Genomic DNA, 18,336 nt, shown 5'->3' on the forward strand with positions numbered 1-18,336 from the left:
GTGATGAGTGCGTGTTGCCAAAACACCTTCAAAACAGGAGCTGCACGATACAGCAGAACTTCACAGGATAGTTTAAAAATATACTTAAATTCAGCTAGCACGTTGCAACAATTCGCTTTATAATTTATATTTCATATAAAAACAATGCTCAGCATAAATACGAAATATTAAATTGAAACTTTCCACATTAAGAAAACTTTTACTTGCATCGTATACTCGTGTGTTACTAAACACTCAAAGTGCGCATCTCTAGTGGTCGTGGCAGACACGGCGTATGCGTCACAAATGTCAAATCTGGGTTCTGCGGAAATTTCTCCATTTCAAATCACAATAGCGCGTGTTGTTGTTGTTGCGAAATTTTGAAATTCATGTTAAGCGTCAAAATTGAAAATTCAATGTGTTTGTAATTGCCAAAAATGGACGTTGGATTTGAGTTTTGGGGGACTGACTTGTAAATTCTGTTTTGTGTCGTGCAAGGAAATTAAGTATACGCAGTCATGTTGCCATCGGCATTGGCATTGTGTGTTGTTTAGGAAATTAAGTGGCTGATGCTGATTGTAAATGGGCGAAAAAGGGACTACTTAATGGACTGTAGCTTATATTGATTAATAGACTTTGGCTGAGTTGAGCTTTTTGGTCCTTAGCAAAATTAAGATTTTCAAAGTTAAAGTAACCCAATACATAAGGAGGGAAAATATCTCTTAAATTAACTGAAGCCACTAAGAGACCAAGTTTCATCCTTTGCGGTCGACAGCAACAGATAAGCTGCAAAATTAATCAGAGCGTGGTGTATTTGTAATTTTCCAGTTGATGGCTATAATTGTCATTTGCCTTGAGAGCAAAATTTCAGATGTGCCTATTATTGTACATCTTGTACATATTATTTAGTAATTGTAAGCATTAAATTTAAATTGAGGCAAGAATAAATTTCTTAATCTCACCATCTTTGAATTTCGGTAGACCCACCTACATAATTGTGTAAATAAATTGGGTTTGTGTTAGGCATCGCAAACATTATGACAAACCCCAAAAACCCCTTTGCAAGACAAAAGTATAGCAATTGAAAAAAAAGCAAAACCAAAATCGTTTTAACCCAAAATGCAGTCAAGTGCGTAAATACAGACAACTGAACAGCATGCAGAATCGTCGGTTTTGTAAACAAAGACCAAAAGAGGAACTACAACAACAACAACAAAATAAAGTTAAACCCAACTCTGCGACTCGCTCGTTGGCCTGGCGCGTAATTAAAGCTGCTGGCAAACTGAAATTCAGTCAGCGCCGGAAGTTGTTAAAAAAAAAAAAGAAATGCGCCAACCTTTTCAGTAACAATACACACATCCTTTGGGGTCGACGTGAGTGCGCTCTATAGGTTTTTTGTTGGTCAGTTCAGAGCAGTTCAGAGCAGTTCAGTTGTCGAAAAATCCAATGTGCCAGAACACAAAAAACAACACAAACAGAGGCCTTAAATGCCGGAAAAAATAGGCCTCACAATTGCTGAACCAAAAGGAGTGACAATAATTGGAACAGTTGCCCAAACATGCGTTGGCTTTTGTAATACGTGTCAACTATTGTTGCAGCTGCAGCGCATTGGCGAAAATTGAAAGCTCTACCTCGCAACCATTCCGCAGTGAAGTGGATTGTTACATTTCAGGTGAAATAAGGTGGCAATAATTGGAGCAATTACCCACACATAATACTGAAATCGCTTTCATTACATTTTTTTTTTTTGAAAAACAAGCACTAAAAGTTTCATATGTTAATTTGAAACTAAACTTTAAAGTCCGAAAACGTTTTTAATGGCTGTGATGCAAATATGTAAATCTCTTTCATTTCAATTTCACCTGGTAAAAATCGAATTGAGAATATGAGACACTGAATAACCAGCCAGCTTTTGGTGCTGCTGTAAAATCGGAGAAATTTCGTATTGCCTACTTTTTGGTGCAGCTGCTGCAGACCACAACAAGAGCAATGAACAACGGCGGCAGCAACAACAACGATATAAAGTTCATATAAATTGCAAAGCAATTAAATTACGCAATTGTTACTGTCAGTTAACAATGAATTGCTTTTCTGTTAGTGCTGTTGCTTGCGTGTTTTTAAAACATTTTGCTTAGCATGACATTTTAGCACCTTAAAAAAACAACAACAAATTGGATCGCTGGCATTTCTTAGCTGTTTTGTTAGCTTTCGTTGGACAAGTGGCAAATGGGCCAGCTGCACGCATCCTGCGCAGCAAATATACCTACTTGAATATACATATATATATATATATATAATACATTGCATCACAATTTGCATGCATTTTTAAACGCACACCCACAACAATAACAACAGCAACAACAGCAACAGCAATGCCGATAACACACTTAACAACAACAACAACGAAAAAAGTGTTTACTCGATTCGTTTATTGTTTCTTGCTGCATTTTATATAACCTACAACTAAATTTGTTTATAATTACACTTTGGCGGATAAAATATTGTGCATGCCACAATGTACATAAGTGTGTGAGTGTGTGTGTGTGTGCTTGTTGTAGTTTGTGTGTAGACATTGCTCACTGCATATCTCGTAGTGCTTGTGTGCATGTCTGGCGCCCTTTTGTAATTATTGTAGTTATTTCGCCCTCCTCTTTTATGATGTGTGCTAAAGCGTTGACATTATCGCCGATTGCTCTTGCGATTATTCAATTATATATGCGGCTGTATGGGTATTTATCAGTCTGGGTAGTTAGTTGATTGGTTACAAATTGTTTTTTTTAGTGGCATTTCTTATATGAAGACTTATAATTGCTTTATTATTTCCATTTTAATGCGCTTTGGCTCCCTTGAGCACAAGCTGACGTTTTAATTTCAATCTTCTTCTTAGAATTCTTGGATTTGTTTTAGAAATAAGTTGCTTTCTTATGACAATTTCCTTTTCCCAGAACTAAAATGGTTTCAGGTTGCTACTTTCATATACGCGAATATAAATGGATTTTCCAGGAAATGTTCAATACCTCAGCTCAACTCTTAAGTATCATAGCTCTGTGTATCTAACACAATTTGTCAATGTCGGTTCTTTGAAACTTTTTTTTTAGCAAAGGCTTGGCTTACCCTTAAAATCGGAAACAACCAATTAAACGCATGGAAAAGAAAATCGATTTTTGACTTTGCACCGAGTTAATTGCTTTGCTTATGTCTTGTCTCACTTAGCCATGCTGTCGAATTGACAGACACAGATCACAGAACTAGGTTACAAGAATGCTTAGTCCTTAGAAATGCACTATTTAACTTATAATGGTTCAGCATGTACGCAGCATACAAATTGATGCAATGATATCTATGTAGCTATCATCAGGAATTCACATTTAAATACTTATCAAACATAATGTAATGGCATTAATTGTATTTCGATGGCTTTGAAAAACACCTTTGACAAATGAACGGCTGAAACGTGATTTTACAACAGCAATAATAACAAATAACCACAAATAGTCAACTGTATGGTTAAGACGCAAACATACACAAGACACAATACACAACAAACGCACACGCGCCGTCCATAAACACGTACAACACATTTATGAAACATTAAAACGCCTTTTCAGATTAAACATAGACGTCGACCACCCGCGCTTTATGCCCTTTCCCTAGCAAACACTTTGATCTGTTGCATGTTGTGCTTGCTGTTCTCGGTTGGTTTAACAAATTACGTGTTGGGCAATAAAATTATAACAGCTCTCAATGATTGCACTTCAGCTCAGCGGGATGTCACATTGTGGTCAAGAAAGTAGAAGAATATGACTAAGAGTTAGTTATATAGCCAAGCACATTTGAAAATGCTTTCATCTGATTCTTAGCCTAATTGGTCACAAATGCACACAGCTCTAATTGCCAGTGATACTGTAAACACTCAAGCAATTATTCTGAATAAAATGTTGCGAGTAATCAGTGAAAGAATGTTATGAACAGGACGTTGTGAGGTACTCCTGCATTTTGCAACAGCAGTTGTTAGTGAAAGACTCAAGTCATGATTATTTTCATACATTTTGAATAGGTTTATTTATGATAGTCTTGTTTCGGATCTCCTTCTTAATATAGCATTTTGACGAGTTTGGAATCCAAAAGTTAGACATTTGTATATGTAGTATCGACATCAAGTTATTAAAATATTTCAGTACGATAATGAAAATAAATATTGTTGCAAATGAACATAGAAAATATATAAATAACATTATAATCTCTTTTTGAACAAAAAATTGTAGAAAAAAAGAACCCAAAAGTAGGCAATAGTTTAAAGAAAATTTAAAACTGAATCGAAATTATTAAGCAGCCTCTACTCTAATTTTTGCCCATCCATTTCAAGCAGTCAATTAAAAATGTAAATAAAAATCTAAGCTTTTAAAACAAACTTGTTATTTATTGCACATTTCATTTCACATCAGTTCAAATTTATATCGAACAAAACTCCAATAAAAACAATCTACTGCGACTAGTTACAAAATTGAATAAATTTTTTTGATATTAGGCATATATTGCAATTTGACCATTATGTTAAAAACACTCGCCAATTAAAAAGAGATTTCAAGACAACGCTACATACAAAACGACATTGAAATTCAACTAGCTAAAAAAAAATATGAAGAAAACTATTCAGATTGGGTTTGATGTAGATAAATGTAGGTTATGTATATAAGTAAGAGGTATTCGATAATTGTTTTCGGTGACCAGCTTTAGAGCTTACCTTGTGGCTGTCAGGCAGGCAAACGCTTTTATTGGTGTCTGAAACCTGCAATATACAAAAAAAACCAGAAAAGAAAATGTCGCCACTGGTATAAAAAAATTTCAATTGCTCTCTGTGTATTTTTTAATATTTTTTTTTTTCGGTTTTTGTGGTATTACATTTTTTTTTTTTTTTTTGGTAGGATATTTGATATTTGGTTTTCATATTGATTTGGCAAACATTTTTGCAATTTACTTTTTTGTTATGGGTGAGGAGGAGCACATGTTATTTCTCTCTATATATGCGAAATACTACATTTGGATGCACATTTGATATGCATAGTAAAATGCAAAGGTATGTAAGAGTGTATGTGTATGTTTTGTATTGTAAATAGTATATGTATGTGTGTATACGAGAACAATATCAAATGTATGGCCGACCACTTGTTTTAGATGCTTTGCAATTAATTGTAAGAGATTGATGTGTTATTGCTTAGCATTTATTGCATTTTAGAAAATAGGAGAGTATATGTATTTACAGAATGCACAAATAATTTAATTTGTTAGGATTTTGTGGGATTTTGTTATTCGTATGGTACAATAGTTAAGACAAACACGGAATAAAACGTTTCTCAAGTGGAGCATTTAATTCGATTTAAATTACACAATCTGTTTATAAAATAATAAATATATTTAAGCTTAAGCTTGTATTATATTTCAAGCATTCTTGAATAGTTTCAAAATAAAAACAAAAAGAATTCGTAACTCCACTTAAACCAGTATCAAACAACTCCAATACCAAAACTCTTTAGAGCGCACTCGATTGCCCATTTAAAAATGATATATGTTCTACCAGACTATAAAAAGGACAACCTGTACTGTGTACACATAACGACAACGACAGAAATGTACATGTTAGCTATATAAATATACATAAATGGTGTGAAAAAATGACAACAATTCGAATTGTTAAAAATGCTTCTGTAAAATGCAAACATGTTTGTGGCTAGCAGAAAAGCAATTAAATTTAATTAATTAATTACAAGCCAAACCATTTATTTTTAGTTAAATTATATATGAAGCACACACACACACACACACAATTATTTGCGCTTATCAGGCACAAAATTATATGTATATATATCAATTATTTGTTTGATTAATTAATAAATGTAAGCCACGCGAATTTAAATGATTTTTGTGTTTCTATTTTTAACTCGCATAAATTATGCTACAAATTTTGCATAATTTACATGCATAAATACATTTATTTATTTTTTTGTTGTAATTTATTCTCGCTTACTTGGTGGGGAAAGGGGGGTTGGCACACACTAGACGTGGTAAAGAGGGTAAATCTAACAGATAAAACTAGACTACGGAGGTATATACGACTACTATATAGCTACAAACTGCCCTTAAAAAAATAACGCCATATATTATTAAAATGAGCTGAGCTTACAATTAACATTTATAGACAACAACAACACCAACAATCATAATAAATTCAACAGCTAGAAAAAACAACAACAACAACAACAATAGTAAAAGTTATAAATAGACATGTAAATTGTGTATTAGTTTGTGTCCATTTATTAAATTATTTATAGAGATAATATGATTTGCTGTGATAATTAGTCAAAATAATGAAAACCCATTGGCGTATGGAGCGTATGCGTGATATTGTTTGCATTAGCGCATAGGCATATTTTTACATAATTAATTGCAATTTTTTGATAATTATATAGTATAGCTGATAAAAATACACGAAACTGTTAGCTAAATAAATACTTATGATATATAAAATCCAGTTTTGTTAACTGTTGTTATCGTTTACAAAAGCAGTGGCTGAAAACTGGAAATGAAATGTATACCAAATGTCTTAGTTTCAATTGTGTTTGTTAATGAGCATGTATGTGTCTGATATCCAATGTCAAAGTAAAATTTATAGCGTACGATTGAGAGTGTCGGACCATGTTCAGTAATGAAACCCCAGCTTTATTAAGTTACTCTTGTGACTCCTCTCAAAACTTTCAACTTCTTGATTAATTAATATATGATTGAAAATTATTACGGTAAAAGCCTAAGTGTAACCTCTCGCTTACAAATGTTAATCCAATCGCATAACCAATTTGACAAGTTTAATTTTTCATGTTAATTTGAAATACAGGTTATTAAATGTATTAAACTCTCTCATCGCATCTCTCATCCTTGCCAACTGACACACATATTCAGCAATTGCTTAGCTACTTTTCCCCAGCACTTGCAGCTGTCAGCTCTTTAAAGCAGCAACACACACACACACATTTTGATACCTTTTCAGCTGACAGTCATGCATCTTCTACCCTAATTACACTTGCGTCGTCGTAGGCTAAAAACCCCGTTAGCTCGACAGGCAAACAAATCCGTGACACCAAAATGTCAACAAGCAGCACTCGAGCCCCATTACAGAAAAGGCTAATGAGTAGGGAGCAGGGAGATATGGGCATGAAGCGGAAATGCCAGCGGCAAACTCGTAATTAGGAGCATAAATTGCACTCATGAATTTGCACATTATGAAAATCAGGCAAGTGAAAAATATATTCATATGGTATTCATCTGAGAAATGGCTTATTGCGGATTTCTATGCTGAGCTAATTATAAGCAAAAATATAATTAGTCTAATATTTTTCTAAATTAAAATATTCTTACCAATTGCACACTGGATAAAAGATGAAATGAATAGATTTCAACAACTGTTTTGGCATTGCCATTTCAATTTGCCGCAAAATGTGGCGAATCTTGTGCTGCCCAAATACGGATATAAAATGTTTGGCAACTTGTCAAACAAAAAGCATTTTTAATTTCCTGCCTTAAATTGTATATATGCAAATACAATACACTATAATAGAAATGCGCCTCTCCCTCATGACAGCTGCCCCGATTTGTGGCATTAGATAAAAGCAAACATTGGGTTGGGGGGGTTGTTGTTTGGTTGCACTGTTAGGGTATACACATGGTTAATGTTTTGATTGAAAGTCGAGTTAAATGTGTCGGTATACAAAAAAACTACATTATACAGAATATAATTACAAATGCTGCGGGTGAATGAGGAAGTTTTTGTTATTTAAATAGAATTTCGGTATTTTAAATATGATAAGGTTAAAAATGCATAAATATTGAATGTTATACAAAATTGTATGGTATAATTTAAGTAGCTCTACTATTTACTATTTACGACTTTCAGTTGCACCCAATGCATATTTGACTTTTGGCCAAAGTTTTTACGCTTACCTGCAACGAAAAAAGATAAATATTTGATTAATTGTTGATAAGTGCCGTGAACAAAAAAATATACATATATTTTCATTTAAATTAGCTATTAAATCCCATCAGCGCATATTCAATTTAAATTTATTTATTTATGTTTTATTTGCATCTTTTTTTATTTGCTCACTCTCCAATTAAAAATTGCTTATATTTTTATCGCAGTTTTTGCGGTCTGTTCGACAATTGCCATTTAAATTGTACGCAGTGTAATCAATTGATATAACAATAAATTGAAAAATGGTTAGAGGATAACGGCTTATATATACGCTAGCAACATTTTTGGGCGAGGTCTCCACATACCACGCATAGGGTTTATGCAACAAAGGGCTGAAGTCCGAGAATTTGTTGAATTTAAAGTGTAAAAAACTATACTAATTTAACTATGGATTATTATAAAAATAGGGTAAAATTGGTGTTTTCAAATGTTTATGAATGTTTGCAAAAATTTGACATTAATATTTCTTTTTAAGTTGACCCAATTTAAATAACAGGACAATCCGAAGAGAATCCCATGTCCAGAATGCGTTCTCGCATCTATTGAAGGCTTACTTCTAGCGTTCTTATGAAATTGAGTAGATTATAGCAGTTTTCCAAACTATTTTTTCACAGTTGAAATTTTGTTTTTATCCCTGTGCGCTATTTGACAATTCTGTCAGCTCTTTGTATATGAACCCTGAAAGGCAACTTTGCCTTTTTTCGTTGTCAGTTTTTGCGTTTCAATGAGCTTAACGAACAAATCTGACACAAAGTTGAGCAGAGAGAGCTATATATCAATGTAGATATATACACAGCATATACATGCATACCATATATATATAATTGATTAATCTTGCGAATGCTTCACGTTATGACGAATTGTTACTGACAGCATTCGTACTTGTGGGGCTTTAGCCTACGGCTTTTACATTGTTGTTGTTTCTTTGACTGTCTGCTTCTGAGGTTGACTGGGTGTGCGGTTATTGTTGTTTCTGTTATTATTGTTATTATTATGGCTACCATAAACAGCATTTTAATTGCATGCATTCGTTTTGTAAATTGTATTCGCTTGCATTTAGCTTTGCTTGTTGCCGTTAACCTTGAGGAACGCCCGCCCCACATAAATCGTCGGCTCGAAAAATATCTGCGCTTGTTGTCAATCTCTTAAATTTACATATATATCTAGATTTGCATAAGTGGTATATATGAATGTATATTGTATTTTTCCATTTGTCGCCAAAAATGCAAATTGCGTACGAAAAGCAAAAACCATTTATAAAATATTGACCGGTTTTGGATTGGTTTTCATTTTAGATCATGTTTCGTTGATTCTTCACTTCCTCCACTGCGAAAAATTAAGTAATAATAGGTTTAGGAAACTCTTCCATTTGGTAAGTCAGTCGTTGTAATTGAGTACAATGGGTAGTTTCTTATTTAAAGTCAAAAGGGTTTGAAATCAGTTAACAGATAAAATGTATTCATCATATATTCAACTCAGTCTTATGTCAAATAGGTAAACCTCAATGGGTGCTCTGGTCAACGCTCAACGCTCAACGCTGCATATGCATACAACATTTTCTTAGCGACTTTTCATTGATTTAATGTAGTTTAACGACGACACACGTGGAAGTCAACACTTTTATGGGTATCATTTAAAATACGTTAATTATTCCATTTATGGTCAACCAAACCATTTCGCATTCGGGGCATATGCGTTTAATTGCTGTCATTATAGTGTCTCATCAATTTTTAAATGGTGTGGTTTTTGTGCAAAAGTGTCATATGGATATTAAAATAGACCCTTTACATTTTGCAAGCAATTTTCAACGAAATTATCGTTGACAGACAACTACTCAAAAAGTCAATAGCCGCAAGTTGACACAGTCTATGCCAATAAGTCGAACAAGAACTGACAGTGAGAAAGTATCAGGTGTACGGCTATTAATTTAAAACACAATAGCTACAAAATGGGACACACAAAGTGGACAAAACTCTTCACAACACAAACATGTTGCGCAGTAAAAACAATACAAACTACATTTTGAACAAAAAGTTTCAAATTGTTGTGACTCAAAGACAGTTGCCAGGTTTTGTTTTTGCTATGTTTTGATATGGTCTTTGAAAGAAAAAGAAAATGTTTAAAAAAAAGTGGACCAATTTGGATGTAAATTGATATAAAGTTTGATTTTAATGGATGTGATAAAACTGTCAGAAACGAATATCTCAAAGGTTCAACTGAAATCGAATATTGGACAATGGCTGTGTAGGATATTTACGAATTTACTTAAAACACATATATAGATCATTATTAACGTGTATTTGAAAGTGAAAGAGATAGTAACGTTTTTGTCCGAATTATTGATAGATTTCATACATCTCTTCTTTTAAATGGAAAATTACACAACGATTTATCTATATAAATATATATTTTATTTAACAAGAATTGCATTTTATACTTTTTAAAAGTCGCACAACCAGACAAGTCAGCTTAAACAACCGCCCCAATACTCCCTTGTCACTTTTCTGGCAAGCATATAAAATATCGAACAGTTGGCAGCAGTTAGAAACAAGCAGTATGAATGTTGTCAGTTACAAAACACAACAAAATTGCAGAGCATACGACTTACAACTACAAATACAATGGTAGTTGGTACAGTAACAACAACAGTTGCTGGCACACAATACACAACACACAATAACAAATAACAAATAATCGAAATCGTAATAGAAATTGGGCGTATCACATACACACCCACACATACACACACACACACACACACACACACACACAACCAAGTGTCATGTCCGTATAAGTAGGTGGATCTAAGTAAGTGTGTGTCTGTGTGTGTGTTTGTCTGTGTTTGTAGTCTACTTTTGGGCCACGCTTTTACGCTGACTCCTTATGTGCAGCAACTTTATCCAATGCCGAAATCCTACAAATACGAAAATAGTTTCAAATTACACACATATATATACATATATTTATATACATATATATGTTTTGACAAGTGCCAAAGGAGGCAGCAAAGTAAAGCAAACTTTTAATACTCTATAAAAATAACAAAATGGCATATTTTTCCCAACAATCTTAAAAATGACATATAGATTAACCCACAACTCTTAACAGCTTATAAAACTTCTCAGCAAGCATTAGAAGTTGTCGACAGATTTTTAGAATTAAATTGGTTTCCATTATTGATGTTATACTTGATAAAAACTAGAACAAAGTAAGATTTAAGCAATGAAATATTTTGATCTTAAGTCTTCCACGCATAAGGAAAAGTTCAAAGTTAATCTGCCTTTATTTTTAGTTACAATACATAAATGCTATTTAGATATCTATGTAGTTAAAAAACACAAATCCTGGTTTACTTTAACAGAGCATCTCTCAGTCGTTGTGGGTTCACCCCCAAAGCCCATTCCAATTTTCAGTGCATGAAAAACGGAAATGGGTGTTGTATCAGTTTGTGTTTACGTGTGTGACGGTATGTGTGTGTATGGGGTGTGTTTTTGCGGGTGTGCGATATGCGAGACTAAAGGAACTCCCACTGTGCCCCTTGCAGTTGCTATTGCTGGATGTTTCGGCTCGAGAATCAGCGAAATGTCAGCTAGAGTACAAAAAGTTGGTGAGACTTAACCGCAGGAATGGAACCGAATAGGGTGTGTGGTGGGTGGTGGGTGTTGGCGCACGGGGGTCTCGAAGGACAAGCACAGCATGGAACAAGTGAGGCAAAAAGAACGGAGAAAGGGCATCAAGGTGGTGAGCAACTTTTTAACTGTTAGTGTGGCACAACATCTCCCTCACAGAAGGGGAAAGGGTTACACAAAATGGGGGCCGCATTTTCGTTTACTGTAAATATAATATTTTATTGTACAATAAATACAAAAATGGCGAGCTACGTCGCCTTGGCCAGAAAAACGGATTCATAACATGAAATTGCTTTTCATGATGGCTCACAAAAGGAGCCCCAAAACACATTTACACACACACTCACACACGCACACACACTGCGAGATGTGCACACTCACACATCACTGGGCTTATGTAGGGGCCAAAATGGTTCTTATCATTATTATTATGGTTGTTTTTGTTGCTGTTACTTTTTAGGCGCAATCTTCGTTAGCTATTCGTGGGCATGTGTCCATGTTAATGTTTAGATATGTCTGTATAGAAAGCACATTTCATAACTATTACATTTAGAACGCAGACAGAAAAGCTGGCGTAGGGATGCCTGAAATACACTTGCTAACCATTTAATTAAATTGTATACCAGCCATATGGTTCTGTAATCTCATCTTAACTAAACACTTCCTAAACTTGGAAACATTAAAATGTTGTGTGGGTAACTTTGAACTAAAATCTGAAACACTGAGACAGATTATTTATATTGTGCTTATATTTTATAGTAGTTATATATATATAGTAATCGTAATCTGTATTTGATGTGTTAAGAATTGCTTTTGACGAAATTACTATACCCCTTGTAAGGGTATTTAATGGGAATGAGTTTTCCTTGAAAGTAAGCATAGCTTAGCCCTATGGTAAGCGTAATGAGAAATATGAGAATGTATAAAATCTGGTCGAGTAAATTGAGCTCGAAGGAAGCCAAAAATATGTTGCTGGGAAACCCCACATCTAATGTGCTGCCTCGCCTCTGTGGCGGCACAGTTGCTAATTAATGGAAGCGAACAAAATCAATACTATTTTCAGCAAACAAAATAATATGTATTTAAAACATTAGATTACGAAATCTACGAAATTCGATAAGTAGAAATGTTCAGTTTTTGTAAGTAAATCAATTTCATTTTCAATCTAAGAGTATATATTTATTTATTTATATACCATTCTTGATTGCTGACTTCCAAAAACACAATTCGGGTCAAAATCAACTTTTTGCCGCGGGCAACGTGTGTCAAATTTGGGGCGTAAACAAAACGTGTTAAAATTTGTAAATATTTGCATACATGCCAAAATGGCATTTGCGGCGATTTATAGAATTCCAAAAGCTTATTCATAAACAGATATACATAAACATATATGTATGATAGATTAGATGCTAAGAAAAATTGTTGAAATAAATTTAATTTCCACGCAGTCAAATTGATCGATTTATTGAAATTTTTAAATCAAGCGCCATCAAAAAATACTCCCGACACAAAAATGTGATGAAGAATTATCGGAAATAATGTTTGAGAGTTAAGAGTGAGCTAAATCAAATAATTACAGAAATAGGGTTGCATTTCTATAAAATGTAATGAGCACATCCAAATTTAGTAGAGGTCATTTACAGTGTATGCTTTATTTGGAGGTGATGTTAAGTAAAATATTTAGATTTTTAAGCATGTAAGTTATTGTTACTTTAAGGAAACTATTGAATAGATTTAAGTTGTTTAACTGCAAGTTAGTTGTGTAATTGAATAGAGGTAAATGGTTTAACTGCAAGTTAGTTGTGTAATTGATATCAGTGAGTTTTGAGTGACTTGAGGGCTTGACTTAACTTGAGATGACTGGGTCAGTGCATGATAGCCCAAGGTGGAAGATGAACATCGCTTCAACAAGTTTGTGCAACATATGATATCTGCAATATTTCCAGCAAGTGAGTTGGACTGTACATGAAGGCAATTAAGGTGTTTGCTTGAAATTTAATTATAATTTAATATAAAGATGTTCCTTACTATTGCAGAATTTCCTACAAAAAGTCTGATTGTGACACTGTGTTTCTGTTGAACTCTACTGGCTACGGATGCACACAAGTAGTACTTTGGATGTCAGTTTTAATTTGGATGTGTGTGTAATATGACAGAGAGTTCTGCAAGTGACTCGTCAATAATTAGCCTTGGGTATTTGTAAGGTGATTCCGTTGAGTGTAATGCCCGGGCTGAATTTCGATTTGTAAGGTTGAATTCTGAGAATTCCTTGGGTGAAAGTTCAATGTTCCATTTAGGTGCCAATTGAATGTATGCAAAGAGTTAAATTAAAATAAGTTTTCTCTTTCTGACTATGCGATTGAAACAGGTACAAATTTGACATTTATTGTGATATTTTTGCGAGTGCGTTTCGAGTTGTATTCTATTCAAAAACTTTTCCATTTTATTTCACTGTCATATACGTATTTGCGCAAAGAGCAACTTTCATTTTCATCGGCATCCATGTGAACAACTTTTGTATACAATTCACATCACAAGCGACAATAAAGTGTTGGGAAATATAAGCACCTGCTCCATTTTCAAGCCGTAACGCTCTTTTAAGCTTGGTGGCAAACTATGCTATGCCATTGTTGTTGCCACACTGTTAGTATAAAAGCAACAACAATAAATCGTTTTCCGTTTTAATAGACGGTGCTTGGGTGCAACACTTTTTAATTTAATAAGTCTTTAACACTTTTAATTGATAACGTTACACACAAATGCACAAATACAACCGAGAAATGGTCCGTTGAGAGCATTAATTGAAATGAAATTAGACTTGTGCAAGGCAAAACCACGCCTCGTCTGAAAGTTGCCTATTGTCGAGATATTGTTTAATTATTGAACAATTTCAGAGCATTTACGAATATAGGTTGAGTGCTGTACGGCCGATATAAAAGAAAAAGAGAAGTACGCACAAATGTTATATAGACTCAATAGCTAGATTTAAAAATTCAACAAGATATTTCAAAACGGCTGACAACTTCAAGTGAACTCTTGCCACGGCAACACCCTTCCCTCATTTTCCCACTTCCCTCCCCATGTGCCTCTTTGCAAACGCTATTTTTCATACGCTGTGATGCGCATAGCAGCGCTTCGCTGACGCAGCTTTCCGGCCTTGTCTTATTTTGTATTTTTATTTTTTTATTTTTTACCTGCTTAACAATTGGCACCGCGCACCCAACAGCTAACACAGCGGTGAGAGCCGAATGGTATGAGTGTGATTTATGGTACATACACAATGCGAGCCGGCTGATACCCTCGCAAAACATTTTGGGGGCAATTGTAGGATGATCTCATGTCACATTGAACCCAAACCCAAGTTACTCTCTCTCTCTAGGCAATAATTCATTTCTAAATTCAGTTGAATTGAATGAGTTGCTCGAGACGATGACAGTTCACCCAATTTTGATTTCAACCGAATAACAGCACAGCTGCACAGAATTTGATATTAAATTTTGGCAAAGTCGTGTGATCATTGTGAATTGCGAATGACATACTTGTATATATAAATATTAAGGGTCGTTACGAAAGCTGCGGAAATGACATGAAGTAATTTAAGACTTAAATTAAAACAACAGCCGGTTAACTAAGCTGTATGCAATATTAAATGAAAATCATATTCGAAATACTCAAGTAGTCGAAAAAAAAGAGTTATTCTCATCTTAAACTCACAGAAACACTGAAGAATATTTTATAGTCACGAGTGAGGGTTAAATTCGTTTAAATTAAATATTAGGCGAAAACTCAATTTGTAAGTTTTTTAAGATGATCCAGTCAACACTTAAGTTATATTTAAATTAACAAAAAGTTGACAGTTGTATTCTCTATGCTAATCACAGAAAATTACGTGTCTTAGAGTCTGCCAAGTGCGACATAATTTAGAGTCTAATACTTTTCTTTTTAGCTTGCATTTTTTATTTTGTTTTGTTTTTTTTTACCATTTATATTATTGCAGACTTAACGAATGACTCTTTAAGCAATCTTTCACTGCCGAGACATTTGCATTGGGGTATACTAGTATGGCAGCAGTATGTAATTATGTGCCCCAAGAGCTGCCACTAAAAACTGCGCTCAAGCAAATGGGAGCAGGCACAACAGAAAAAAACAAACACACACACATTTAGTCAAAAAGGAAGCCAAGCAGACGATGACGATGACGACGAAGACGAAGAAGCAGCGGCAAAAGTAAATGACAATGTGCCAAGACGTAAGCCAAGACCAGACCCCGGCCAGATCCCATAAGTATAATGGGGGAATACACAGGAAGGTATAAGCGCTGGGTATACAAGCTGTGGTCGCTGCTTCACCTTGAACTCAGCTAGTGAACTTACCTGGCGTGACTGGACTGAAGTACAACAGCGAAGTTTAAGTTGTATGAACGTCATATCGAGGGGCAGAGCATGATGAGGAACCGAAACAGGTAAGCGGGCAGCACCAACTGCACACATTTGCTTTGCATGCCTCACATTCCCTTTCCCCTTCCCGTTCCCGTTCCCACCCCCGCCACCGCGCCCACTTACTACAACTTGTTCGAGCTGTTTCCTTTTAGCATTTTTCTGCAGAGCAACAAAAAGAGAAAGAGAAAGAAAAATAAAAAACACAACGTTTTTGCGTAGTTCTTCCTTTTTAGCCAGCGTATTTTATTTCATATGTGGTCTGTCCAGGTCTTTAACAGGTTTTTCATTTAAAGTTGGCAAAAGCTACTTGCGGAAATTATGTGCGCTTGTAGATTTCACTTGTCAAGGTTGAAGTGGCGCAGCAAACAGCAGGCGTCTCGATCCCGACCCAGTTTAAGGCCAGTTAAAGAAACAACCTTCAAACGACATCGCATGACGAATTGGATTTTCTTGTTTATTAACTCTATATTTATGGCACACCATTTGCCATTTTGCTGACAGTAGGCGTTAAAACATGGTTAATTAAATTGAAAAAATAAAGAAAGAAATTATATAACAAAATGAGGGATTCGACTATCAGTTACCCAGTAAAACATTTTTGCTAATCTGTACTTTTCCCCTTAACAGATTCATGAAATACTATATCAAATTCAGTGATAAAATCTAAAGATTTATTTATTACATTCTTTTTTATTTAATTGTTAATTTTTAACATAATTGATCTGTTTTGAAGTTTTTAGATCCCATTAAATAAAAACATAAACAAGTTAAGACATAATGCTAGAGGAATACCTTTTTCAAAGTGTAGAGTATCCCAAAGCAACTTATGTCCATCTACAAGGCATTTAATTTATTTTATAAGAGAAATGATGATTGCATTTATATGTACATATACTTATATATACAAACAATGCATTTATTTCATTTCTCAAATAAGGTGTTAAATGAGTGTCTAATGAAGCATTTTGTCAACAGTATTCACAAACGTTCAAATGGATTTCGATGTCAACTCGGCATTTGGCTTTTAATGCACTTAAATGTTTATGGCTTCATCAATTCTACTCTTATTTCGTGGAGTGGCTGTGCGTGTGTGGGTGCACTTAATTGCATATAATTTGCCATTAAACTGGTTGCCTTAATGCATGCCAAAAGGATTTAAGTCGAATTGAAAACGTGCACTGCATGCGTAAAATACATTTTTAGGCGAAAGCCCAAAAAAAAAAAAAATATATAAAAAAATAAAATAACTTGAAACACATCTTAGCATTTTGTGAAGTGTCATCTAGTTGGGGTCTTTGACCAAATTGGTGCAGCTGTTGTGCAGAAAACGCATTAAATGTCATCGAACTGACAATTGTCAAACATAATTTATGTATTTTATTAACAATTTTCGTTGTATTCTCTTTATAAATATATATATATATATATATATATTATTTTAATTCTGGCAACCCATGCACTCGATATTTACACACGGAATTATGATATAGTAAGATATATGGAGTCGAATATTTGAATAAATTCGCACGTTTGACATTCATCGGGCGAGGCGAGCGCTAAGTAAATCGAACTTGAAGTTGAATAACCCACTGTATTTATGAATGCATGTTTATTTAAATGCAATTCAATGGAAGCCCGCTGTTTGTTTACTTCAGTCTGAATCATGATGAATGGATTCGATAAACGTATGCGTTGCGTGGCGTTTACGACAACCCCGATTTACCTTCAGTTTGAGTGGATTATTTTGACTTTTACAAAGTAAACTGTTAAAAACTGACAAACTGTCATGGTTAAATTATACGAAATGACAATCACAAGATTTATTTAAGAGCAACTGAGAAACAGTAGAGGGAATGTTACGTGAAACAGACAATTTTATTTAATTTAAGTAGATAAATAATGTAATGTAGTGTTATATTCTTTTGGATGTGTACTTCTTCCATTATAAATACAATTATTTATATTATTTATTTCTAACCGTGCTATATTTCATCAAGCATAGCATACTTACAGAGGTGCAAATTAGTGATTCTGCAGTATAACTGCAGTTTAGTATGTCAAGCACTGAAAATAAGACTAGTCCAACTAAATGCACTTTAAAAAAATGCGTATAACAAATAGGTATACATGCATATTTTGCAAGTGGAAAAATGCATTAGGCAGCTACTAGAAGCCGACTTTTCTCTTGTCGCTTTGTTAAGCTTTTGCTTTATATGTAAATATTTTTATTTTCGATGTGTTGAAATATGCATTTGCATTGAGAAGT

General features: G+C 34.2%; 1 protein-coding gene across 1 annotated transcript in view; it reads right to left on the minus strand.

Moving 5' to 3' along the window:
• Nucleotides 1-18,336, minus strand: part of LOC6563237 (AF4/FMR2 family member lilli) — a 103,573-nt gene that overhangs the window by 39,267 nt on the left and 45,970 nt on the right. The window contains exon 3 of the mRNA XM_043214851.1: nucleotides 4,724-4,768. Coding sequence (XP_043070786.1) covers nucleotides 4,724-4,768 — 45 coding nt within the window. The remainder of the gene's footprint in view (nucleotides 1-4,723; nucleotides 4,769-18,336) is intronic.

This window comes from Drosophila grimshawi, unplaced genomic scaffold (assembly GCF_018153295.1).
Source record: "Drosophila grimshawi isolate 15287-2541.00 unplaced genomic scaffold, ASM1815329v1 contig_311, whole genome shotgun sequence".
Lineage (NCBI taxonomy): Eukaryota > Metazoa > Arthropoda > Insecta > Diptera > Drosophilidae > Drosophila > Drosophila grimshawi.